Here is a 26,780-nt window from a genome sequence, read left to right on the forward strand (position 1 = left end):
TAATTAAGAAAAACATAAAATCAAAAGAAGTGCACACAGTTGATATAGATGAACAGTGTGCACTGTTGAGTCAGTTTGGTGTGACATAAGCACTGCGAAAGCAAAAATAAGAGTAGGAGTGTGTTATAGGCCAAAGACTTGAATGAATACAATGAACAATTGTACAGAGAAATAGAATGGGCTAGTAAATCAGAATGTCTTATAATGGGGGATTTTAATTTCCCAGATATTGACTGGAACTTGTGGGTTGGTCATTCACACACTAGTCAGACTTTTGTGGATTTATTGGATGATTGTTTTCTGCAGCAGCATGTTTGAGAGGCAACCAGAGAGAGTAATACAGATATAAGCTAGTGTGTAATCAGGTCACAAAGGAGGTTAGGCAGGTGAAAGCAGATTACGAGAAATCCTTGGCAAAAGATGCTAAGAAAAACAACAAGGATTTCTTTACTTATATAAACTGTAAAAGGAAGGGAATGAATCTGATTGGTCCACTTGACATTGACGGTTCGACTGTTGACGATCCTGCTCAGATAGCAAACAAACTGAATGAGTATTTTGCATCTACATTCACACATGAGGAATTAAGGTTTGAAAATGGCAGAAGGTTATCAAATTGTAGCAGGATACTTAATGATTTTGTAATAACTGAGAGCAAAGTGGAAGAGAAATTGTTGAAGTTAAACATAAGAAAAACAACTGGGGTGGATGGGATCTATCCAGTTATATTAAAGGTGGCAGCAAAGCAACTAAGCAAAACCTTAGCCATAATTATGAGAGCGTCCTTGGACTCGGAGGTTCTCACGGACTGGAGATGTGCAAATGTATCCTCAATTCACAAAGGGGGGGGATCGAAGGGTGACACGAGTAATTACAGACCAGTTAGTTTAACTTCTGTTCCGGGTAAAATAATGGCATCACTGGTTAAAGATACATTGCAGGATCATCTAGACAAGACTGCAGCAATAATTCAGACACAGCATGGGTTTGTTAAGGGAAAGTCTTGTCTGACAAATTTGATAGGATATTATGATGTGGTTACAAAGGAACTGGATGCAAAAAATAATTTTGATATCATATATTTGGATTTCAGGAAAGCTTTTGACACTGTTGTGCATGGAAGACTATTGTACAGATTGGAACAGAATGGTATTAAGGGTAAATTGCTGCAATGGATAACAAGATGGTTAAGTGGGAGAAGATAGAGGGTGGTAATCAATGGGTGCTGCTCTTCGTGGACTAATGTTATTAGTATAGTCCCACAGGGTTCGGTGTTGGGTCCACTGTTGTTTTGTATATTTATCAGTGATATTGATGAAGGTATATCAAGCTTATTGTCCAAGTTTGCTGATGATACAAAGGTTGGCAGGGTTGTTAATGACAGTAATGGCAATGTGCTACTGCAACAGGATCTAGAAAGTTTGGGCAGATGGGCTAAGAAGTGGCAACTGAAGTTTAACCTTGCCAAATGCAAAGTACTGCATATGGGTAGAAGTAACCCCAGAGAAACGTACCAACTGTGTGGTACTACACTTAAGGTGGTAGAAAATGAAAAAAAACTGGGAGTAATTGTGCAGTCAGATATGAAGTTTTCTGAACAATGCAGACAGGCTGCCAGGGCAGGTCATGTGGTTTTGTCAAAGATATATAGGAATTTTGCTAGCAGGGTAAAGGAGGTGATTATCCCTCTGTATAAGGCAATGGTCAGGCCACGCCTTGAGTACTGCGTACAAGTCTGGAGGCCTCATTTTAGGAAGGATGCAGATTTGCTTGAGCATGTATAGAGAAGGGCAACACGATTGGTGAGGGGAATGAAGGGATTCTCTTACCAAGAGAGGCTTAAGTTCTGCAAATTGCAGTGGCTGGAGATTAGGCACCTGTGCGGTGATCTGATTGAGGTGTATAAGGCCTTGAATGGGTTGAGCACACTGAATTCTGATGGAATCCTTCCACTTGTTCAGATTACGAACCTAAGGGGGCATAAATTCAAATTAAGAAAAGACAGATGTAGAATAGATGTGCGGAAATTTGCCTTTAGCCAGTGGGTGGTTAGTTACTGGAACAAACTTCCATGTGTCGTTGTGGAAGTTGATAGGTTGAATAAATTTAAGGAGGAACTGGACAGGCATTTGGAGGGAATGGTGTGATTTTTTTTTTTTTTTTTTTTGGCTGATGCTGCATAAGCTCATACACTTGTGAATTAATTTCCCAATATGAGGGATGCCAAATTCTTATAAGATTTAGGGATAAAAAGACTCCTGTGAGAAGAGTTTACTGTCATATAAGCCAGTACAGTAGTGTCATTTCGATACACAGTAAACCAACTGAAGTTGTGTAGTGGCATCATTACATAACGTTTCATATTGTGAATTCCTTCACAATGAGTTACCCATCTCATTATATCTTGAGTATGTATAATGCTATTGCACTAACTTATGATGGTGCTATTGCACTAACTTATATGACAATAAACTCTTCTGACAATCTGAGATTTTTTAACCCTAAATCCTACATGTATTAAACTATGCCCCCACTTGACATCTCTTATATGGAAAATTAATTCACAATTGGATTGTCAGCTGTTATAGAATCTGGGTATCTACCCACTCACCGATGAAGGGTCAGATAGCTTTGAAATAGCCATCTAGGTGTGGTGGTACCCATTGAGAATAAGTAACAGTAGTCTTCTGTACTGGGAAAGCATTATTTATTAAAGATATCATGAGATAAACAACTTGTTTTGAGGGAATTCACAGTGAGATATTATGTAATGATGCAATTACACAACTTGAGTTGGTTTGCTGCTGTGGCTCTCCACCTTTTTTGGCCGAAGTACGGCGAAGTATTTGCTTAATTCCCCCCCTCCCCCAGAAGTTTGGCAAGTTTCTCGATACGCCCTAAATAGGTATAGAATGCTAAGGAAGAGGCATGTTTTGGTGTGTGTGTGTGTGTGTGTGTGTGTGTAAAAAATAGCCTTACTCAGTGAATCTAACTTTCTCTTTGTTCCTCTTACTAATTTAATGAGAGATCTGCTGTGACAGATTTTTAGTGATTTTGCTGAAATTAGATGTCAGAGCTGATAATTGACACCGAATGTCTATTGAAGTGCCAAGTCTCTTCATCTGTTTTGTGTCACTATATATTGCAAACCCACATTCACTTAAATAAGTCATTAGAAATGGTAAAAGTTTACAAACTGCTTTGTCTGCTATATTAGGGAAAGAGCCCAACAAGCTACCCTAGAATGAAGACAGTGGAACACTAAAAAAACTTTTCTTGGAGTGGTGTGTCATGTCACCAGAGATATCAATCAGTTCTTCTTTTGTGGATAAGACAAAGGAGTTTTGGTTTTTCAAGAAAGGGTTAGCTATCCACCTGTAAATTTCAATGTCTGTTTTGATAGGTAAATATTCTTCAAAAGAGATTGACAGCTGCGTGAGGTGGTGAGTTATTGCTTTTTGGAAGTCTGAATCTGCGGAGATATTTTTTCAACAAGGCATAGTAAAATTATCAAAGGTATCATATTGTCCTGCTTCAGCTCGCATTCTCCAAAGAATAATTTTATCTTTGAATGCAGAGATTTTATCTTTATCCATGAAAAATGTTGTGTTTTTACCTTGAGTGATAGATTCAATGCTTTCAGTTTGTCAAATATATCAGCATGGTATGCTACCCTTTGTGAATTATAATCAGTAGACATAAAATCAGTGAATCTCTGTGGTTTATCTCCAGTTGGTTTTGTTGTGGTTTCAGCTTTACAATCAGTGAGAAACATCACAAATTCAGAGTGTAATTCAGAGAATCTGATGAGTACTTTATCTCAACTCAGCCAATGTGCTTCAGTGTAAAAAGGTAAGCATTTGTAATTGCTGCCCACTTCAGCACAAATCTGCTGGAAAAGCCTCATATTTAAGCCCTAGATTTCACATAATTGATGATTTCTATTAGTGTTTTAAAAATATCTTTCAGTTTTTCAGGAATGTTTTTTACAGCTAAATTTTCCCTGTGGAGTACGCAGTGATAATTGAACCGAAAGGGTGTGCTACTGCCTTGATTTTCATAACACCACCTGAAATGGGATCCCCTTGGCACAGTCAGACATCAATATGCTTCTTCCAGTCGAGTTCATGAGCACAAAAAAGCTCGTTTTAGTGGTTTTCAAATTGTTATAGATAAGAATGTCTTTGCACAGCTCACCATTATACAGGTATCGAACAAATACTAACAGCACAGCTAGGCTACTGACATTAGTGCCCTCATCGAGTTGTAAGGTAAAATAAGGTTGCCAACTTAAATCTGCAAATGAGTTCATTGAGCAGATTGGCTGAGCAAAGTAAAATTCTTTTTTTTACAGTCATTAAGAAGCAGTACATGTTTTATTTTTGCTGATTCATTGGGTCGGAATATTGTCTTGCACAGGTCAATAGTGCATGGCATTATTAGATTTTCACCAATAGTGTGAGCCTCTCCTTGACAAACAGTGTGATAGGTTATTTTCAGCCTGACTTCTAATAATTCTTTTTTTTATGACTCACAGATATAGATTTCACCAATACTCATTTTTTATGTACTACTTCCTTTTTCTCTTTGAAATAAGCAATGGACTTACTGTTCAAGTCTCATTTTTTTTTTTTTTTTCCAAAATGTCTCGTCAACAGAGAGGGTTTCATACAGTTATTGCTGAGTTTCTGTTCACATATTAAACACAGAGGGATCTGATTTTGCTCATCACCACAGTAATAAAGCCATATTTCAAATATTCATTCTGCTAATGTAGTTTTTTTTTTTTTTTTTTTTGTCCTTTTTTGGAGCTGATTTGCTCATATGCTTGGTGAATGGTCATGATTACTTTTGCCACTTGGTCTGTCATATTGAGGCAGTCTTGACTGATCTTTGTATCTTTTCTCAGGGTTTTTTGTTCTCACCATAGAATCTAACTTTCTCTTTGTTTCTCTTACTAAAAATTTGTGCATGATTGGATGGTAGCATTAGCATTAGTAGAGGCATATCATGCAAGAAAGCAAGCTTATGCAGCATCAGCTAGAAAAAAACAACTTCCCATTTCACCCTTCATTCGTTCCAAATGCTTATCCAGCTCAGCCTTAAATTTATTTAGGGGCTATCAACTTCCACAACAAAGGATGGAAGTCTGTTTCGCCAATCAACTACCCGCTGGCTAAAGGCAAATTTCTGCACATCTATTTTACAACTGGCTTTCCTCAACTTGAAACTGTGCCCCCTCAGGTTCTTAATCTGAGCAAAAGGAAGAATCTCATTAGCATTCAGCTTGCTCAACCCATTCAAGGCCTTATACATCTCAATCAGATCACCTCGCAGGTGCCTACTCTCCAGGCACTGCAATTTGCAGAACTTAAGCCTTTCTTGGGAAGAGCACCCTTTGTTCCCCTCACCAATCTTGTTGCCCTTCTTTGTACTCATTCTAACAACTCTACATGCTTCCTAAAATGAGGCCTCCAGACCTGTACACAATACTCTAGGTGTGGCCTGACCATTGCCTTGTATAACGGGATAATCACCTCCCTGTCCCTGCTAGCAAAATTCCTATATATCATTGACAAGACTCCATGACCTGCCCTGGCAGCCTGTCTGCACAGGTCAGTGAACTTCATATTTGACTGCACAATTACCCCCAGGTCTTTATTGCTTTCCACTTCCCTGACTGTAGTACTACACAGTTGGTACGTTTCTCTTGGGATATTGCTACCCATATGCAGTACTTTGCATTTGTCAATGTTAAACTTCAGTTGCCACTTCTCATCCCATTTGCCCAGCTTATCTAGATCCAGTTGGAGTAGCATACTGTCTTTACTGCTGACCAGGCTACCAGGGTGGATAAAGTGGCTGCCTGGCAACCCAAAGGTTACAGGTTCGAATCCTGCTTTGGGCTTGGATCAGAGTAGAAAATGCAAAAACCTTGAGGTGCAATATGGCCACAGAAGCCGATGCCCCAACAACTAACAAAAAAAAAAAAAAAAGAAGTCTTTACTCTCATTAACAACCCTGCCAACCTTTGTGTCGTCTACAAACTTGGACATTAAACCTGATATACTGTCATCAATATCATTGATAAATATACAAAACAATAATGGGCCCAACACCGAACCCTGGGGAACTCCACTAATAACATTTGTCCACAAAGAGCAGTGTCCATTGATTACCACTCTCTTTTGTCTCCCACTCATCCATCCCTTTATCGACTGTAGGAACTTAATGCTGTACCTCTCCAATTTATACACTAGTCTTCCATGTGCAACAGTATCAAAAGCTTTCCTGAAATCCAAGTATATGATATCAAAATTATTTTTGGCATTCAGTTCCTTTGTTGACCCCATCATAGTATCCAATCAAATTGGTCAGACAAGACCTCCCTTTAACAAACCCATGATGTGTCTTAACTATTACTGCAGTCTTGTCTAGATGATCCTGCAATGCTTCTTTAACCAGTGATTCCATTATTTTCCTCGGAACGCAAGTTAAACTAACAGGTCTATAGTTACTTGTGTCACCTTTTGAATCCCTTTGTGAATTGGTGATACATTTGCACACCTCCAGTCCATGGGGACCTCCCCTGAGTTCAAGGAAGCTCTCATAATTATGGCTAAGGTTTGCTTACTTCCTTTGCTGTCTCCTTTATTATAACTAGATAGATTCTGTCCACCCAAGGTGCCCTTTTTTTGGTGTAAAATAAAAATTAAAATTAGTTGCGCAGAAAAACCACTGCATTGCTCTAGCACAGGGGTGGCCAACGAGTCTATTGTGATCTGCCAGTCGATCGCAGCTTTAATTTCGGTCGACCACGATGAATTTTTAATACTGTATATATAAAAAAATAGATTGGTCAAAATCTAAATGTTATTATTATTATGTGCCCCACTGCATACACTTATTAAAAATCCATTGAACCACGTAACTACTCTTTTTGCCGTGCAGCGGCTAGGCTTGTCTAGTGAAAATTCACGCAGTTATGTTGTGGAGAGCATAGCGTATGTGTCGAATTCTTATTTAGATTACTTAATATCAATAACTGGCCACTACCTATACATTAATTTAATATTCTTTGATTTAAAATGAATACTATGAAAAAGAGTAAAACGTATAATTTTCATCAAGAGTAGGAACTAGAATACTTTTTTGTAATGATAAAAGAAAAACGTTCTTGTTTGATTTGGAATACTTCCGTGGCTAGACCCAAAAAAGGAAATTTAGAAAGGCACTTTGACGCACTCCTGGTAAATATCAATCGGATTTTCCGCCTAATAGTGATCTTAGAAAAATAAATTAAAAGAACTTAAATCCAGATTATTCGCATAACAAAATTTCTTCATGACACCTAATTTACAACCTAAAGCAGTAACTCTTTAGGCAGTAATTCATTTAAAGTGAGTCATCTTCTTGCGAAAAAATGCAAACAATTTTCTGATGGTCATTTCATCCAAAATGCATTTTTAGAAATAACAGATTCTCTTTTTGAAAATTTTAAATAAAAAAATGAAATTAAAAGTGCTCTTCAAGGTCTGCAATTATCTTGAAATACTGTGATGCGACTCGTCGAAAAACTTAGTAAATATGTGAGCAAACAATTGCGTTCTCATATTGCAAATTGTGTGTCCTTTTCTTTACAACTGGATGAATCTACAGACGTCAGTGATACAGCTCAATTGCTTGTTTTTATTTGTATGGTTTTCAGTGATTCTTCAAGTAAAGAAGAACTGCTAGGTATGGTTTCATTAAAAGAAAGAACTAGAGGTCTTGAAATATTTAACGCATTCAAAAATTTTATTGAAGAAATTAAGTTACCACTATTTAAATTCGTATCAATAACAACAGATGGAGCCAAAGCAATGACAGGGCATCTTAACGGATTCATTGCATTGTGCCAAAAGGACGATAAATTCCCAGATTTTTTGAGTTACCACTGTATAAGACACCAAAAAAGTGTTAGCCAGCAAAAGATTAAATACTAAAAGTGTTATGGACATAGCTTTCAAAATCGTGAATTACATCAGAGAGCAATCTCTTCAAAGGAGACTTTTCAAAATGCAACTCGATGAAAATAAACCAGATCTGATATTACACACAGATGTGAGGTGGCTGAGTCGGAGTAAGTTTCTACAGAGATTTTGAAATTTGCTGAATGAAATTAAAAAATTTGTTAATCAAAGGGGAAATGATTATCAGGAGCTACAAAATACAGAGTATTTTGTAGCTGCTGATAATGAGAGTAAATACACTTTTCGTATTTGAAACAAATAAAGACTAAGAATTGCTCTACTCTTACGGACTTGCATTCAGAAGATTCTTTACAGTTGGCCTTATCACAGTATATCCCCGATTTTGAAAGCTTGGCAGATGACATGAAGACACAAACTTCACATAAATTAAAAATTTAAATACATATGAATTTAAAATAAGAATTCTGAATTGTATTTGATTTTAAAATTTATAAACAATGTTTTTCAATATGTGTTGATTAACTTTTTTAACTATGTGCAATGAAATTCTTGAGATGGTAGATCGTGGCACATTTTGAAGAAAAAAAAGTAGATTGCATCACAAATTAAGTTGCCACCCCTGCTCTAGCAGAAACACACAACACAAAGCATTTCTTTTACTCATCTACTGTACATCTGTATTTCTAAGATGGGAAAATAGCTAAAAATTGGCTGTATATTTGCTTCAATATATTCAGTAGCCTAGTAATTTTTGTAAACAACAGGACTTGTCAGTGAATAATTACTGTAAACACCCAGTTTCTCCCATCAACTGGAGATGCAATGAAAGAGTATTTCAGTGGAACACTAATTACAAACAGCCATTTCTGGAGGGGAATATGGCTACCATTCATCAAGTGTGGTACATTATTTACAATGTAAATTTTTGTAATCAACAATGCATTACATCCTTTCATCAACTAGAATTTACACTTATGATAGCAAACACTGTTAAGGTCTAAAGTAGACAAATATATACATGAAGTGATTTATGGATAAATCACATGACTTCACTTTGGCACTGTGATAGGCCGGACAGTTTGGTTTTGATTTAGTTTTCTCAAAACACGATAAATTCTAGAGCATCAGAAATAAATTCATAGTAAAATCAGTAAAATTCCGCAATTAGCTGATAAAAATTTTACAAAAAATTAAGCACGAATATCCACCATTTTGGATGCAACACCTAAGGTACTCCTTGTTGAGAACCACACATTTACTGTACATATAGAAATGATACTGTTGTACTAACTTACAACTTTTCACTTTTATTAATAATAGAAAACAAGAAACAATTTAAGAAATTCAGTGTGCCTGAAATGTGATGTACTGTGTACATTGCCTAAATTGTAACACAAATTATATGCTTACCTCTTCATACAGGTAAGTATCCAGTTGACCTTTGAACTGTCAGCCTCAATTATCTGCAAGGGCAACTTGTTCTAGCTTTCATCAACTTGCTAGTTAAAAGAACTTTTAGCCAGCAGTCAAATATGAAGTTTTATGCAGTTAGATATGAAGTTTTCTGAGTAGTGCAGACAGGCTGCAAGAGTAGCTCATGGTGTTTTGTCAATGATATAGAGGAATTTTGCTAGCAGGGATATGGGGGGTGATTGTCCCCTTGTATAAGGCAATGGTCAGGCCCTGCATACCCTTGAGTACTGCATACAGGTGGAGGCCTCATTTTAGGAAAGATGTAGAGTAGCTGGAACGAGTACAGAGAAGGGCAACGAGATTGGTGAGTGAAACGAAGGGGGTTCTCTTACCAAGAAAGGTTTAAGTTCTGCAAATTGCAGCATCTGGAGACTAAAGCACCTGCAAGGTGATCTGATTGAGGTGTATAAGGCCTTGAATGGGTTGAGCACACTGAATTCTGATGGGATTCTTCTGTTGCGCAGATTACGAACCCGAGGGGCATAAATTTAAATTGAGGAAAGACAGTTGTAGAATAGACATGTGGAAATTCGCCTTTAGCCAGCTGTAATCTAAACTCAAGCCCTGTAATTTGAATTTATAACTGCTAGTTCTGAAATTCTTTAGAACATAGTGTATAGTTTATAGTATTAATTGTAGTGCGGCTCCAGTGGTTTCTTCCAACTCAGTGTCAAGCAATGTGATGAATACAAAACTCTGTAAAGTTCATATTTATGTAGGTTAGTGAGTGTTTGTAGTGTTAGTGTGGGGTTGTGTTGTTCATCTGGCCTCTTAACCTAAAGGCCTGTGTTTTCACACAGAGACCTCTAGTTTACCGTCCAGCGCCACAAGGAGGCGGGCCAGGCAGTAGGGAGTATAAAGCACTGACAGGGCAATTATTTAGAACAGAGAATTCCACCTTCATTCATTTTACTAATCCTCAGAGCCTTATAAACCTCAATCAGGTCACCTCTGAGGTGCCTAGTTGCCAAGCTCTATGTCCACATAATTGAAGTCTTTCCTCATTTGGTTGTCCTTCTGCCAATCTCACCATATGAGTTTTCTGTGTTTGGACCCCTTTCAAGAAGCTCAATGTCTTTTCTTTCAGCTGTCTCCATACTTGAATGCAGTATTTCAGTTGTGGTCTTACAATTGTCTTATACAGTGGGTTTATGACCTCCCTATATCTACAGGATAATGTTCCAAAAAATTATTCATAGGATGCCATGGGCTTTCCTGGCTGCCTATTTACACTGTTCAGAAAACTTTATATCTGCCCATATTGTAACTTCCAGATCCCTTTCCTCTAATGTTTTTAATTCAAACCCACCAAATGTATAATTTATTTGTTGATTGCTATTCCCCAAGTGTAAGACCTTGCCTCTAGCAGCATTAAAGCATAGCCTGCTGCTTCTCTGACCCCTTTGAAGTCTGTTCAGTCATCCTGAAGTAGCACTGCTTGGCACACTAATCATTAACAACTCAGCCAATCTTTATATCATCATCTGCAAATTTTGACATTGCACCTTCTATCCCTTTGTTGATGTCACTCTGAAAATGAGAAACAACAGTGGTTCAAGAACCGATCCTTGAGGGACCTCATTCCTGACATTACACCAATATGATTAATATCCATTAATCACAACCCTCTGCTTTCTGCCCTGCAGCAACCTAGTAGCCCATCTTAGAATCTTACCAGTGACCTAACCTGTTCAAGCTTATACAGTAACCTCTCATGAACGACTGAGTCAAATGCTTTGCTAAAATCCAAATAAACTATGTCAAAATTATTCCTTAAATCCAGTGCATAAGTAACTGCCAAAATAGCCTACTAATTTAGTTAAGCATCATTTACCCTTAACAAAGTTTTGTTGTCTTTTTTTTTTTTTTTTTTTTTTGTAAGAATTCATTTATATTTCTTTTGATTATTTTTATTAACAGGATTATTCCTATATTTTTATTAACAGGACGCTCATGAACTCTTTCATGTTATTACTACTACACTGGAAGAGGAGTTTGTTCCTGCTCCAACTGTTTTATCCCTTTTGGACATTAAAAAACTCAATGTGAGTACACTTTTTAACTTTTTCAGTAATAGAATACATATTAGCTGGAGTAATGTATAAAATATTCAGGAACTATTTGATTTTAATTTATGTCTAAATTCACCGAAGAAGTTAAGCTGTTATTTATCTTTAGCAATGCATATAAAGAAAACAAATTTTTATTGACTAAATTTAAACCTTCTTTAAAATTTCAGTTATATTACGTTTATATTCGATTGATTATTACAGTGAGGTCCTATATGACATTTTTTGCAATTAGAAAATTTAAATGGTGTATTGAAGAAAACCATTTCTTACAGTGAGGAGATATTGCTTATGTCAGCTTTTGGTGGTGGTGGTGGTGGTGGTGGTAGTGGTGGTGGTGTGTGTGTGTGTGTGTCGGAGGGAAGAGGTGGGTGAGGAAATACTATAAATGAGAACACTTTATAAAGTTTCACTAAGTTTGTAAACTATTTCTGTTATTGTTAGCCTTTCATGATTTTTTATGAATTTATGCAAACCACTCCCAGAAATATATAAAGTAATATCAATGATAATTCATCATAAAACAACATAGTTAAATCAATGTATAAGTTATATACCTTGATTAAATTATGTTGCTGGAGATTTTAAAGCTTGTTAGGAGTTCTCATGGAACAAGCAAATACATGGACTGTATTGGGATTACTAAGAATCAAAACAGGTACAAATATACTTGTATGTACACTGAAGTAAGGAGTACAGTAAATAAATTTGATGAATTTGAATTATTGGTCACATCATCAAAGACAGACACTGTGGAGATATGAGATATAGTGTCACTCAGAGGGTATGAAGAATTTGAATATGGGGAGTGTACAGTATGGAGAATTTTTTTTTTTTTCCCCCTTTATTTACTATACTAGGCAGTCGCAACCAATTTTTCTGGCAACTCTACCACCTATTTATAATATTGTATGGGTAATGTCATGCAAATACAGATGAATAGTGCCATTAGTTATTGCTACTGGACACATTAGTTAGCCTTTGGTACAAGGAATTTTGTCATGGCATAATACAAGGAACTGTCTTGATGCTGTAGTCAATTAGTGACAAGCAGCACAAGGAGATGCATGATCCATTCTAGTCTGTTCTCATTGAACAGGCGAGGATGGGAGGATATTTGTACAGGAGGGCATACTGTATAGTGGTTACAGGTCCTGCAGCCCTGGGGGTTCCCCTAACTCTGTGCTGATCTTTTGTGGCACAATACACACTCTGTAGAGGCCAGACAAGTGTAGATTACTGTGGAGGCAGGCCAGGCAGCAGGATCACACGTCTCTGGCAGGGTGAACCCTGGAAACATCTTGCCAGAGAGGGCAAAAAAAAAAAACAGAACAGGAAAAAGAGAAAAAACAACTGGGAAAGGGGAAAACGAAGAGAAAAAAAAGAAGAAGAAAAAAGTAGTACAGGAAGGACATAGCATTTATTGTCAAGTGGCACCAAGGGTTCCCCCTGAAACTGTGGTATAGGAAGGTCAGATGTTTCCAATATATTTCAAATGTTCTTGTTGTGGGACTCAGGTTTCTTCCATTCTCTACTAAGCTTCTGTACTGACATAAGCCATGATCTATAGTGTGTTGTATTGTTATAAGCTAGCAAACTGGCAATTTGGCAGCCATGGGTGAAAACACCAGGTTGATTGCCAGGTTAACTGAGAAGAGGCATGTCAGGATTGTGCACTCCTGGATACATACTGGGGCCTCTGGATTCAAGTTTCAGAAAGTCCAAAAAAAAAAAAAGGAAAGGGTGAGGAGCCAACCCCTCAAAAATAAGAAGGTTTAAGGAAAGACTAAAAATGATTGGCAGGGTTCTACCCTTAAGAGGTATGGGCAGCCAGAAGGCCCTGTCAGTCAGGCTGAATCCTGTACTGAGAAGGTACTCAGAGCCAGCAAGCTTCTTTGTTCTAGAAGTGAAAATCCTACTCAAGGAGTCAGCAACTATACGAGTACAACTCGTGTTGGTCCAGTTCCTGTAATAATATCCACATGTGGATCTCACCCAGTTAGTCTGGGTCATCAAGGGTGTCTAATCCAAAGACAGATCTCCATCAGTTCCATGGAAATGAACAGTCATATCTGCACCATAAACTAGAGCAGCAAAGCAACAGGCACAAAGTGGCAATGTCTTTGTGTGTGCGCGTGCGATGTAAGGAGTGTAAGGAAATCAGGCGACAACTCAGCATTGTTATTTGCCCTATATGAGAGCTTGAAGGACAGGGTGGATGCCCTCGAAGGATCTAAATTGAGGGGCCCATCAAGCTCTCAGCTGCCCACATCAACGCCAGAGCTTGCACTTGGTCATCATGCAACACAGCGGCAACCCCCAAGGCAGAATGCGCTGGTCCCACAGGAACTAGTAGTTGTTGGTGACTTTATTGTCAGGGAAACGAGACCATGCTTTGTAAAAAGGATAGATGTAACAGGACCAGGGTATGTCTGCCAGGGGCAAGGGTTCATAACGTTGTAGAGCGGATATCATCTTTTAAGGGCACAAAAGGTAGTATAGTTGTACACGTTGGCACTAATGATATTAAGAGTAGGAGACCGGCAGAATTACTTAACAAGTACAGATCACTGTTGAAAAAAAGACGGGATTTAGGGTTGAATTTGAAAGTGTCTGCAATTCTGCCCAGACACGATAGAAGGGAGTATATGATGAGAGCCGTGTCGAGAACACATCCAGAAACGGCAAAACCCCTCCTTCTTCTACCTCAGAGGTGAATTGTATGAATGGGGAGAAGCTGTTAAGAAAATTCAACGTCTCATCTTCACTCCCCTTCCGAATAATTGAAAACGTATCATCAACGTATCTTTTCCACGGACGCATAGGGAGAACCATATCAATGAATAGTCTAGCCTCGAGCTCCTCCATAGCTAAATTAGCAATGATCGCACTGATGGGGGAGCCCATGGCTGCACCGTTAACCTGCTTGTACATGGTGTTACAGAACACCATAGTGGTGCTTGAAAGACATAACTCTATTACCTTACATATATCCTCTAGGCTTAATTGTGTCCTACTATTCAAGGTGGTGTCTCTCTGTAAGGCCATGTACGCACAACGCACCCCATGGTCAATTGGAATGCACGTAAACAGAGATGTCACGTCGAAGGATACCATAATTTCATTTTCTTCTATGCATTGTCCTCTTATAAATCGGGCAAACTCCTTGCTGTCTCTGATACTATGCTCAGAAAGCCCTACTAACGGTGACAGCAGTTTGGCCAGGAAACCAGATAGCACATAGCTGTCACCAGATAGCTGTCACCATTAGTAGGGCTTTCTGAGCATAGTATCAGAGACAGCAAGGAGTTTGCCCAATTTATAAGAGGACAATGCATAGAAGAAAATGAAATTATGGTATCCTTCGACGTGACATCTCTGTTTACGTGCATTCCAATTGACCACGGGGTGCGTTGTGCGTACATGGCCTTTACAGAGAGACACCACCTTGAATAGTAGGACACAATTAAGCCTAGAGGATATATGTAAGGGAATAGAGTTATGTCTTTCAATCACCACTATGGTGTTCTGTAATACCATGTACAAGCAGGTTAACGGTGCAGCCATGGGCTCCCCCATCAGTGCGATTATAGCTAATTTAGCTATGGAGGAGCTCGAGGCTAGACTATTCAATGATATGGTTCTCCCTATGCGTACGTGGAAAAGATATGTTGATGATACGTTTTCAATTATTCGGAAGGGGAGTGAAGATGAGACGTTGAATTTTCTTAACAGCTTCTCCCCATTCATACAATTCACCTCTGAGGTAGAAGAAGGAGGGGTTTTGCTGTTTCTGGATGTGTTGATCTGTAGAGAAGGCCAGTGTTTGAAAACAAGTGTTTAGAAAACCTATGTGCAAAGGACAATACTCACATTACAACTCAGCTCAGGCCAACCATCACAGGAACAGTGTGATAAGAGCACTAGTAGATAGGGCAAAATCGCATTGTAGTGCCTCGGAGGACAGAAAAATAGAGTATGAGCGTGTTACGGCGGATCTTTTGAAGTGTCGGTACCCCCCAGAGGATCATAGAGAAATACATTAGTGGAGGGCAGAGCAGATGCGAGTCCTTCACACCGATAGCCACCGCATATGTTTCCTACTATCCAGGTTTAACCAAGCGTATAGCTCGTATACTAAGGAATTACCAGACGCGCTGTGTGCAGCTTCCCAGGTCGGAAGCAGCACACGGTCGTGTCACAGGTGAAAGACCCCATCTCACACGAAAATATAAGTGGGTCGTATATAGCATCAAGTGCCCGGATTGTGGGGAGTGTTATGTGAGGGGAAACAAAACGATGCCTCAAAGATCGTCTGGAGGAGCACACAAACGCGATAAGAAATGCGGATTATGGTAAATCCGTCGTAGCTGAACATTTTTGGGAGAAGCAGTCATCACTGATCGGGCGCATCGATTTTGGGACCGCAAGTGGCTCGAGAGCCTACGAATTAGTTCTATTGGGAATAATATAAATAGAGACAGGGGTACATGCATTCATCCCCTTTTTGAGGCGGTAATCCTTGGAGGGGATGAACGTTTTCGCCTGGAACGCTCCCGAGCCGCTTCCGGTTCCAACATGTACGGGAACAGCACACGTTTAAGTGAGATGCACTGTGAACCTGCTGGTATATAATGAGGCACCGCAGAATAGAAGTGTACTGTTGAGAAAGAAGGCAGAAGCCTTTGAAAGCTTCAGTTATTTTAGCACTTTTAATCTAGTATATTTTATTGCATTTTAATTCAGTATTTTATTATTATTTTATTTGTACATTCACTGTAAACTACATTTGTTTTATTCTATCTTAATTCAGTATTTTATTTTATTATCAGTAACATTTTATTTGTATAATCACATTTATTTTGTTTGATCTACTGTAAATTTATTGTAAATTTAAACATAAAGCTTTTTAAGATTTAGATTTTCGTTTTTACTTCAATGATTGGTGAGAAATGCTAAAAAATCATAGTATGAATATACCCAACCCCAGAGTCCTATTTGAAGGAACCACTAGGTGGCAGTGATCACAGTGTACTGATGTGGGATTTACTTAAAGATTTAATTACCATCAGGGGTAAAGGAAAGGGTTTTTGCTTCCATAAAGGTGAGTACAGTGGGATCAACTGACGATGCTACCAACAGTAAATTCTAAGTGGGAAGCATTCAAGGAATTAATCGTGGATGCTACTAAAAGTTTCATACCTATTAAGAAATATTGTTCAAGGTTTAGGCCTAAATGGTTATCTAATGAACTAATGAGACTCCTAACAGAGAATAAAAATGCATGGAATGCATATAAATTATCAAGCGACTCAGAAGCCTATGGCAGATATAAGCTAGTCTGTAATCAGGTCACAAAGGAGGCGAAGGCAGATTACGAGAAATCCTTGGCAAAAGATGCTAAGAAAAACAGCAAGGATTTCTTTACTTATATAAACTCTAAAAGGAAGGAGATGAATCTGAATGGTCCCCTTGACATCGATGGTTCGACTGTTGATGATCCTGCTCAGATAGCAAACAAACTGAATGAGTATTTTGCATCTACATTCACACATGAGGAATTATTAAGGTTTGAAAATGGCAGAAGGTTATCAAATTGTAGCAGGATACTTAATGATTTTGTAATAACTGAGAGCAAAGTGGAGGAGAAATTGTTGAAGTTAAACATAAGAAAAGCACCTGGGGTGGATGGGATCTATCCAGTTATATTAAAGGAGGCGGCAAAGCAACTAAGCAAAACCTTAGCCATAATTATGAGAGCATCCTTGGACTTGTGGGAGGTTCTCATGGACTGGAAATGTGCAAATGTATCCCCAATTCACAAAGGGGGGATCGAAGGGTGACACGAGTAATTACAGACCAGTTAGTTTAACTTCTGTTCCGGGTAAAATAATGGAGTCACTGGTTAAAGATGCATTGCTGGATCATCTAGACAAGACTGCAGCAATAATTCAGACACAGCATATGTTTGTTAAGGGAAAGTCTTGTCTGACAAATTTGATAGGATGTTATGATGTGGTTATAAAGCAACTGGATGCAAAAAATAATTTTGATATCATATATTTGGATTTCAGGAAAGCTTTTGACACTGTTGTGCATGGAAACACTATTGTACAAATTGGAGTAGAATGGTATTAAGGGTAAGTTGCTACAATGGATAAAAGGATGGCTAAATGGGAGAAGACAGAGGTTGGTAATTAATAGGTGCTGCTCTTCGTAGACTAATGTTATTAGTGGAGTCCCACAGGGTTCGGTGTTGGGTCCACTGTTGTTTTGTATATTTATCAATGATATTGATGAAGGTATATCAGGCTTAATGTCGAAGTTTGCTGATGATACAAAGGTTGGCAGGGTTGTTAATGACAGTAATGGCAGTGTGCTACTGCAACAGGATCTAGATAATTTGGGCAAATGGGCTAAGAAGTGGCAACCGAAGTTTAACCTTGACAAATGCAAAATACTGCATATGGGTAGAAGTAACCCCACAGAAACGTACCAACTGTGTGGTATTACACTTAAGGTAGTAGAAAATGAAAAAGACTTGGGAGTAATTGTACAGTCAGATATGAAGTTTTCTGAACAATGCAGACAGGCTGCCAGGGCAGGTCATGGGGTTTTGTCAATGATATATAGGAATTTTGCCAGCAGGGAAAAGGAGGTGATTGTCCCTCTGTATAAGGTTATGGTTAGGCCACACCTTGAGTATTGCATACAGGTCTGGAGGCCTCATTATAGAAAGATGTAGATTTGCTTGAACGTGTACAGAGAAGGGCAACAAGATTGGTGAGGAGAATGAAGGGATCCTCTTACCAAGAGAGGCTTAAGTTCTGCAAATTGCAATGGCTGGAGACTAGGCATCTGCAAGGTGATCTAATTGAGGTGTATAAGGCCTTGAATGGGTTGAGCACGCTGAATTCTGATGGGATCCTTCCACTTGTTCAGATTACGAACATAAGGGGGCATAAATTCAAATTAAGAAAGGACATGTGTAGAATAGATGTGCGGAAATTTGCCTTTAGCCAGCGGGTGGTTAATTGCTGGAACAAACTTCCATGTGTCGTTGTGGAAGTTGATAGGTTGAATAAATTTAAGGAGGAACTGGACAGGCATTTGGAGGGAATGGTGTGATTTTTTTTTTTGGCTGATGCTGCATAAGCTCATACATTTGCTTTCTTGCATCACATGCCACTACTACTACTACCATGGGTCAGCAACTTGTCAGAGATAGTCAATCAGAGAGTTGACATTATATATTTAGTCTCATGCTGTAACTGGGTTTGCCATATGAAATACAGTATCTGAGCTGGCCCTACTGAGGATAGCAGGGCCCACAGCCAGTCAAGATCTTGTCTGGGAGGAGGTCACATTTCAGTCGATTATCATGTCCAAGGATAATTGTTGAGTCCAGGGCAATCTTCACTTGGATGGCATCGGTGGATCTATTCAATTTGTCAGGTACATCTGCACAAGTAGGTTTTGCATTCACTCTCTCCTCTTGAACACTCTGTTTGTATAAATAGAAAAGGCTTGGAAGTTGTTGCTGGAGGTAACAAGATGTGCATAAAGGGGACAGTCAAACAGAACATGTATGGAAGGTTTAAGTCTGCCACAGTGATTGGGAGGATGATAGACAGGCCCCATTGGTATAATTTTGTATTTATACTTCCATGGCCCATGAGGAGAAACAGCAAAGAGCCCTGGGTTTAGCCATTGAAGCTGTTGCTTTGAGAATTCATTGCGGTGGGGGAAAATCTTGTGGGTGACTCTTCAATTTGGAATATTATTCCAGCTTTGTTGCCAAGTTTCAATTAGCTTTTTTCTTATTCTGGTTCTCTGTTTCAGCAGTACAAGTAGAGTCCACCAGTAGCGGCAGGAATACCTTTATTGGTGTTATTTAAAGAAATGAAATTGTACTTCGAGGTCTACATGAAGCTTTCCACAAATAACCTACATGGCACCTGAGGTAGACACTATCTGATGTGCTGTGGAAATAGTCAGCATGATGGTTCTTTGCACCTTCTGGAGCTGGTTCTGAATGGACTTGTTGTCAGTGTGTTGTCCCTAGGCACCTGTAGTGCAGGTGATCATCAGAAGGAATATACAGTTGTAACATAATTTTTGGGGTCTCCCCTTGAGTCCCCAGTCTCTTCTAGCAACTCTATAGATTTTACCTGTGAATTTTTTGACCTTCTGTTTGAGTTCTTTACAATGTGGCCGGAAGGACAATTTATCGTCTAACGTGACTCCTAGATAAGTTATGGTACTATCATACTTACTTTTGTTTCCATAACAGATGTGTGGAGGCCTTTGAATGTTAAGAGAACCCTTGAGGAGCATGTATCTAGATTTGGTTGTGGATACTGCTAGTTTTTGTGGTACACCAATCCTCAAAGTCTGTCAGGATCTAATTTGCTGATGCTTCTAGCTGGCATCTGGAATCTCCATATATAATAACAGTGAGATCGTTGGTGTGTGTGCTACCTTTCAAGAATTGGGGCAGTCACATTCTAGCCACTTGTCGAAGACTGCATTCCAGGCAAGTGGGCCAAGGATTGGTCCCTGGTGGTGTCCTTGAGGAAACAAAAACATTCCTGTCCTGTAAATAATTGAAAGAGAGCCTATAGATCAGAATGGAAACTTCGAATGAAATGATCAGAATGAAATTACCTTTAGCTTGATATGCTATGGTGAAGTGTCCTGCAATGAGTTTTTCTAATATTACCTAGGTACTGGGAGAAGCTGTAAGGCAGTAGGGATCCAGGCTATCTGAGGTGTATTAGGGTTTTTCAATAGAAACGTTTTTAACTGTGCTATTTTCCAGACTGAAAGGAAAATGCCGTCATGCAGATAGGAGATGTATAGGTTTTCAGCGATGGACCAAAGTCTTTTAATAGCTTTAATCTCCACGTAGTCCGAACCTGGGCATTTTCCTGACTTGGTGAATTTCACAGCTTGATCAATCTCCTGGAGTGTAAATGGGGTTCCTCTGGCTGGGCACAATATGTAAGATGAGTGATATGCATCCCAGTTTGGATATTACACTCTCTTTTAGAATCATCCTAGTGGATGATAGTATCAAGGATTCTAGTTACAGAGCCATCCCAGGAAATGGAGTCAGACAGTGAATCATGCTTTATGGAATAGTATATGTCAGTGGGCTGCATTTTGGACTGCAAGTTTGTAGCTCATTCCCCAGGGTTGTTATTGCCTTCTCTGTCAACAAGGGCCTCTCGGGACTTATTCTTTTGTGATATATGGCCATGTGGAATGATCTGCAAGCATCTTTATATAAGTCTTATAGCCTTGCTTTATCAAACACCGGTCTCACATTCCTTTTTGCTCTCTGTTAGTTTCGTTTAGTTCTCATTCAGTCTCTAAGTGTTGTGAGGGCTCCTGTCCACCAAGATACATGGTTCAGTCTTCTCTTGCAATAGGGCATCAATGCTAGGCACACTGTATGAATGGCATTTTGGATTTCCTCAATCTGTGCATCGGTAGGAAGCTGATGCAGATGGACTATGTTCTGTGAAGTGGTAAAGTTCCGTATTTTCCCATCAAATATGTCCCAGTTGGCTCCTTTAATGTGAAATCTTTTATTTTCTGGTGGATTTTGTCTTCCATTTGGATGTTCGGGGGAAAGAGCAAAATTGATTGGGTTCTGGTCACTTCCCATCCAGTCATATGTACATACCAGTTAGTGACCCTCTGATGGACGATCTAATTGGTGAGTGTGATATCTATGAAGGACTGTCCTGTGGAGGTAACATGTGGGAAGATGCCCTTGTGTGTGTTAAGGATTCTGCAAATTATTAACTGCTATAAGCTCCTTAAGAAGTTGACCTTTGAGGTCAGTAAGAGGGCTGTTCAAGGAGGTGGAGCAGGCGTTAGCATCAATAGCAGTCAGAAGAGGTTTTCTGGGAAGCCTGAGGATGAACTGTTCAAGTTGATCTGTTCACAAAGGTTGCCTGCTTCTGGGCTGTTAGTGAATAATAATTTTTTTCTTTCTCCTCAAGTTTTGTTTTAAGGATCTGGTTTTGCATAATCAGGTCATGGTTAAACTTCTCAACATCCATCCACACCTTATCAAATTCCAGAACCATCTTTCCAGACACACTATTGGTTGGTTATATTGGCTGCATTGCATTTACATGGAAATGACTAACATGACTAAAAGAACTCTCCAGGCATGCAATGTGCAAAGGCCATTCAATTTTGTTATGGTGTCTGAGGGATCATTTACAACAATGACAGCTCAACACTAACTAGGCCACAACATTTCCTCTAGCCCTGGAGGTTACAATACTGCTGTCAGCAAGGAGGCCCTTTATAGCCCCTCTGTAAGTGTATGGTTCTTGGATTAGTAATACTTGCATTTTATTTTCTATTGCTATTTTAGAAAGTTGAGTCATGACCAGAAGCACCGTTTGGCATTTAAGGTGAACGAATTTCACCTCTGGTCTTCTGTTGTTGTTATAAATCATATTCAGCCTTTTCTGTTTGGTCATTTCCCTGACTTTTAGATATTTTGGCAGTCTTCCTTCTTGTAGGAGTGGTTATGTTACTTGTTTCTGTCCTTACAATTGGAGCATCAGGCTGGAGGTGGCACAGTGGCCACAAATATTGTGCTCCTGTCTGCACAACAGCCACTTGAAGCACCTGGAGACAACAAGGAATTCTTTAATCTTGTGGGCAGTTCAGCCCAAATAGACTCTTTCTGGCTGTTGAGACATCTTCTGATCCCACCAGTCACCTCAACCACTCAGTTTTGGGTGTTCTTGTCTTTAAATCTTGTTTTAAATCTAAATTTGATTGCATTTTTGATCATCCATGGAGTATCCATAATCTGAGATTCCTGTGGTGTATATGTTCGCAATTATTTCTTGATAATTCATCTCTTTTGTCGTATCAAACAAGAGCATGGTATATCCTAGTCTTCTGAGAATACTTACCTTGACCATCATATCTTCAAGCTTTTTGCAGTTCTTCACTTTCTGTAGGTTGGTGTGAGATGCCATCTCTCTGAGAACTCTGTTGGCTCTGGCCCTTCTGATGTTTTTGATTTTGACATTCTTCAAGTCATTTTTGAGGTTGGTGGTATAAGCCCTTGCTTGTCTTTGATTTGGTATCTCATTTATTTTATTATTAGAATGTAGTGGGTTTTTGATTCTGTTCTTTCTGGGGCTTTCTTTGGTATAGATGAGCTGACCGCAGGAGGGTTTCTGGCAACTATCTGCACAAAGGTTGCCTGCTTCTGGGCTGTTAGTGAATAATCATTTTTTTCTTTCTCAAGTTTTGTTTTAAGGATCTGGTTTTGCATAATCAGGTGATGGTTAAACTTCTCATCATCCATCCACACCTTATCAAATTCCAGAACCATCTTTCCAGACACACTATTACCCTCCTTAAGAACTTCCCATAATGCAGTTCTCAGTGCAGAAACTCAGTCATTAGAGTTGTGTGGAAGGGTGTTACTCAAGTCAGCCGGGGATCCATTATTTAATTGTGACCAGCCATGGCTTCTGGGGAGGGTGCAGATTCCTCATATAAGGTGGGTGCCTGGCTCAAAAGAGATAATTGATCCTCCTGTAGTCTTTTTGGATGTAATGCCCAGGTCTGTGCAGTTTCCAGTTCACTGTTGTTATCAGCCTCTGTGTTAAGGTTAAAATAAGGGAACAATCTACAAGTTCAGTTTTATGGCAATGGTGACAGAATCTTCACAGAAAGAAGACCAAGAAAAAAAGTTCTTCTCTAACCAAAGAGCAAGCATGAAAGTCCCTCACAGAGGAGTATAGCTTATAATGTGGGTCAAAAGAATATAAGAAAGGCAACCTGTAGTGCTGTGCTGTGGGGGGGAGCTAAAACGCGCGCACACACACACACACGCACACACACACACACACACACACACACACACACACACACACACACACACACACACACACACACACACACACACACACACACACAGGGTGATTCAGGAGGAATAGTAAAAAATTTGGGAGGTTATGGTATCAATTATTCTGGGTAAAAAAGTTCATATAAACATGTGTCCAATTCTTAATGGATAATCTTCACACACGTTGAATATGCTGCTTGTAGAGAAAACTGTCGGTGGTTTCCTAACCACAGAATACTGGATTCAAGAGCATTTACTAGTGTTTATACCAGTGGTTTTCAACCAGGATGCTGCCAAATTACATGGCACCCCTGGAATATATATATATTCCAGGGGGGTGCCATGTAATTTGGGTTTAAGTTACTTAAGCTTCTTTTTATTATTTTTATAAATTTATATATTTATTTCATTATAAAAAGGTGTATGGTATCATTTTAATTTTGTGGTGATCTGTAATTGATGTTTTAGTACCTCTATATAAAGAATAATATATATATATATATATATATATATATATCCAATAATTCAAAATAAAACATAAGCCATAGTAGTATGGCAAAAACTGTAGAGCGAAGATTAACATAAAAATATCATAAAATAAAATAAACCAACAGGGAGGGAGAAGTAATGGTAATAAGACATAAACAGTAGCCGATAGTCCCCTGTATAATTTAGCACTTTAAATCCAATTAATAAAACCAATATAACCGATATGTATAAATAATAAATAAATAATGTTAAACTTTTAAGCCATTATTTAAATATATATATGTATATATATATTTAATTTGTATTATGAATTGTAATTTTGTTTATAGTTATATTATTGTAATAACTATCATCTAACATTTTTTTAATATTATATATATATATATATATATATATATATATATATATAGATATATATATACATACAGTAAGACCCCCGTATCCGTGAGGGATACATTCCATGACCTATCGTGGATGGCTGAAACCACCGATATAAGCGAACACCCGCTGACCCCATGTTATATAACGCGATTTTCTTGAACATATGTATAATAAAGTTTAATTGATAAATTAAACACACAATAAGACATTTACCAACATTAAATATGGTAATAATAAAGTACGGCAGACTCTCGATTTATGAGGTTTGGATTAACTGGGACACTTCAAGACTCCAAATTAAATTTAAAAAAAAAAAAAAAAAGAAAGAAAGAAATCAACCAGAAATCATAAAATTCATACAATAACTAGAATAGGTATAAACAGATATTTTGCAAGTCGTAAATAAGCGACAAGAACCAGCGTTATAAGTCGTCATTGGGAGACTAGTGTACTTATTACACTGGTGTGCAAAATTTAAGGACCAATCAGGTTTTCACCTGTAGCTTCTCATAGGAGTGGCCTGGATATGGAAAAAGCATACCAAATTAACCTCGTGAGATACAGAAATGATGAAGGAAACAACACCGGCACAACAACAGAAACAAAAATGGCAACATAGCACTGGCTGCCATGATACAGATGCATCACTGCCAAAGATGGAATAAAGGGAAGAGGTGGTCCTCAGTAGGAGATATGTCCACCCCTAATGTCGATGCAGGCTTTGCACCGCCTGTCCATACTGAGAACAGTGTTGTTGATAACATCGTCCATTTCTCTGTCAGCACCACCTTCAGCTGGTATCCATTTTCTGGTGGGTGTGGACGTGCTGCTAGGCATCTCCCCAGAGCGTCCCATGTGTGTTCGATGGGATTTAGATTGGTGTAACGGGCAGGCCAATCCATACGAACAATGCCCTCACTTTCCAAAAGCATATCAACAGCTGCAGTTCAATGGGGTGTGGCGTTATCATCCATAAACACGAACTCGGGGCGAATGGCACCTCGGAACAGATGCACATGGGGAAGGATTACCTCAGTACAGTAGTGTGCACTGGTTACAGTACCGCCTTCCAGTATCTGGAGTTGTATACGTCCATCCAAGATAACGCCTTCCCAGACAAGAACACCTCGACTGCCACATTGATCCCTTTTAGTGATGTTTGCGGAGTGATACCATGTGCCAACCTCTCGCCAGATTAGCTGATGTCCAGAATTGCTGCTGAGACTGAATCTACTCTCATCAGTAAAGAGTACCTTAAGTAACGATTTTGTGGTTGTAGCCTTTAGAAATAGTGTTGGTCCTTGAGTTTTGCAAACCAGTGTATCTTGCAACCTTTGCTGTCTTCACACCTACCGCTCAAAACCAAAAAAAAAAGAGACCAAATGTTTGGTTTGATTTAGTGCGTAGCATCGCTTGTTGTGTTCTGTTGCACCACAAAAGGGCAAAGTTTGTTTCTTTATTTATGTTGGGGATGTCTGAATTTTTTTTTATAGTAACTATTACTTATTTATTATTATTATTATTTTTTTTTTTTTGTTTAGAAATTGCGAAAATGATGAGCTAACGCAAGAGTTAAAAACTTGCCGACAGGGCTAGCCAGGTGGGTAAAGTGCCTGCCTGGCAACCCAAAGGTCACTGGTTCGAATCCCACCTCGGGCTTGGATCAGAGTAAAATAAAAAAACTTTGGGAGGTACATTACGGCCACAGAAGCAGATGAGCCAACAACTAACAAAAAAAAAAAAACCTTGAAATTATTCAAAAGTTTGAAAATGGTGCATCCGTTAAATCTCTAAAGAACCATTATAACGTTGGTGACCAAACCATACACAACATTGTAAAAAATAAAGGGAAGCTATTCGATTTAAAATTGGCATCGTAAAAAATAAAGGGAAGCATCGTATTGGACATGCGAGTAATATGTGTTAAGATTTTTTGTTTTTTTTTTTCCATGGTCAACCACGGGTAACTGAATCAGCGGATACTGAATCAGTGGATACAGGGGCACAACTGTATATACATACAAAGAGAGGGGCGGGGGGGGAAGAATCTGATCTAACAGGCAGAAAATTGAGTAGGGGTGCCGTTATTAAAAAAAGATTGAAAACCACTGGTTTACACCAAACTGCGTGAGACTGGTACAGTTCCCAGTGCTTATTTCTTCTGAACATGCAAATGAACCAAATGTGGATGAAATAGAACACATTCTTCAGTCGGTAGAACGTAGTCCTATCAGCACAAGAAGAATTTCTACATGTATCAGTGTTCCACAGACACGAGTATGGCATACATTTCTTGAGCACGGTTTGTATCCATTTCATATACAGCAGGTTCAATACCTTCGACCAGGAGGTGATGCCCAGTGATTGGAATTTTGTTGGTGGGTAAATGCTAATCGCCAATAAATTCCATTAATACTATTCAGCAATGAAGCTACTTTCACCTGTGATGGTATCAACAACACTCATAACTCTCATAGGTGGTCAGACAAAAATCTACAT

The 26,780-nt window shown here is 38.8% G+C and overlaps 1 protein-coding gene across 1 annotated transcript in view; it reads left to right on the forward strand.

The window, feature by feature from the left end:
* Usp30 (ubiquitin specific protease 30) overlaps positions 1-26,780 on the forward strand; it is a 268,673-nt gene that overhangs the window by 129,519 nt on the left and 112,374 nt on the right. Inside the window, exon 4 of the mRNA XM_090381070.1 lies at positions 11,393-11,491. Within this exon, the coding sequence (XP_090237196.1) occupies positions 11,393-11,491 (99 nt within the window). The remainder of the gene's footprint in view (positions 1-11,392; positions 11,492-26,780) is intronic.

Source organism: Mastigoproctus giganteus, chromosome 9, assembly GCF_048544385.1.
Source record: "Mastigoproctus giganteus isolate SK-2022 chromosome 9, ASM4854438v1, whole genome shotgun sequence".
In the NCBI taxonomy this organism is placed as follows: Eukaryota; Metazoa; Arthropoda; class Arachnida; order Uropygi; family Thelyphonidae; genus Mastigoproctus; species Mastigoproctus giganteus.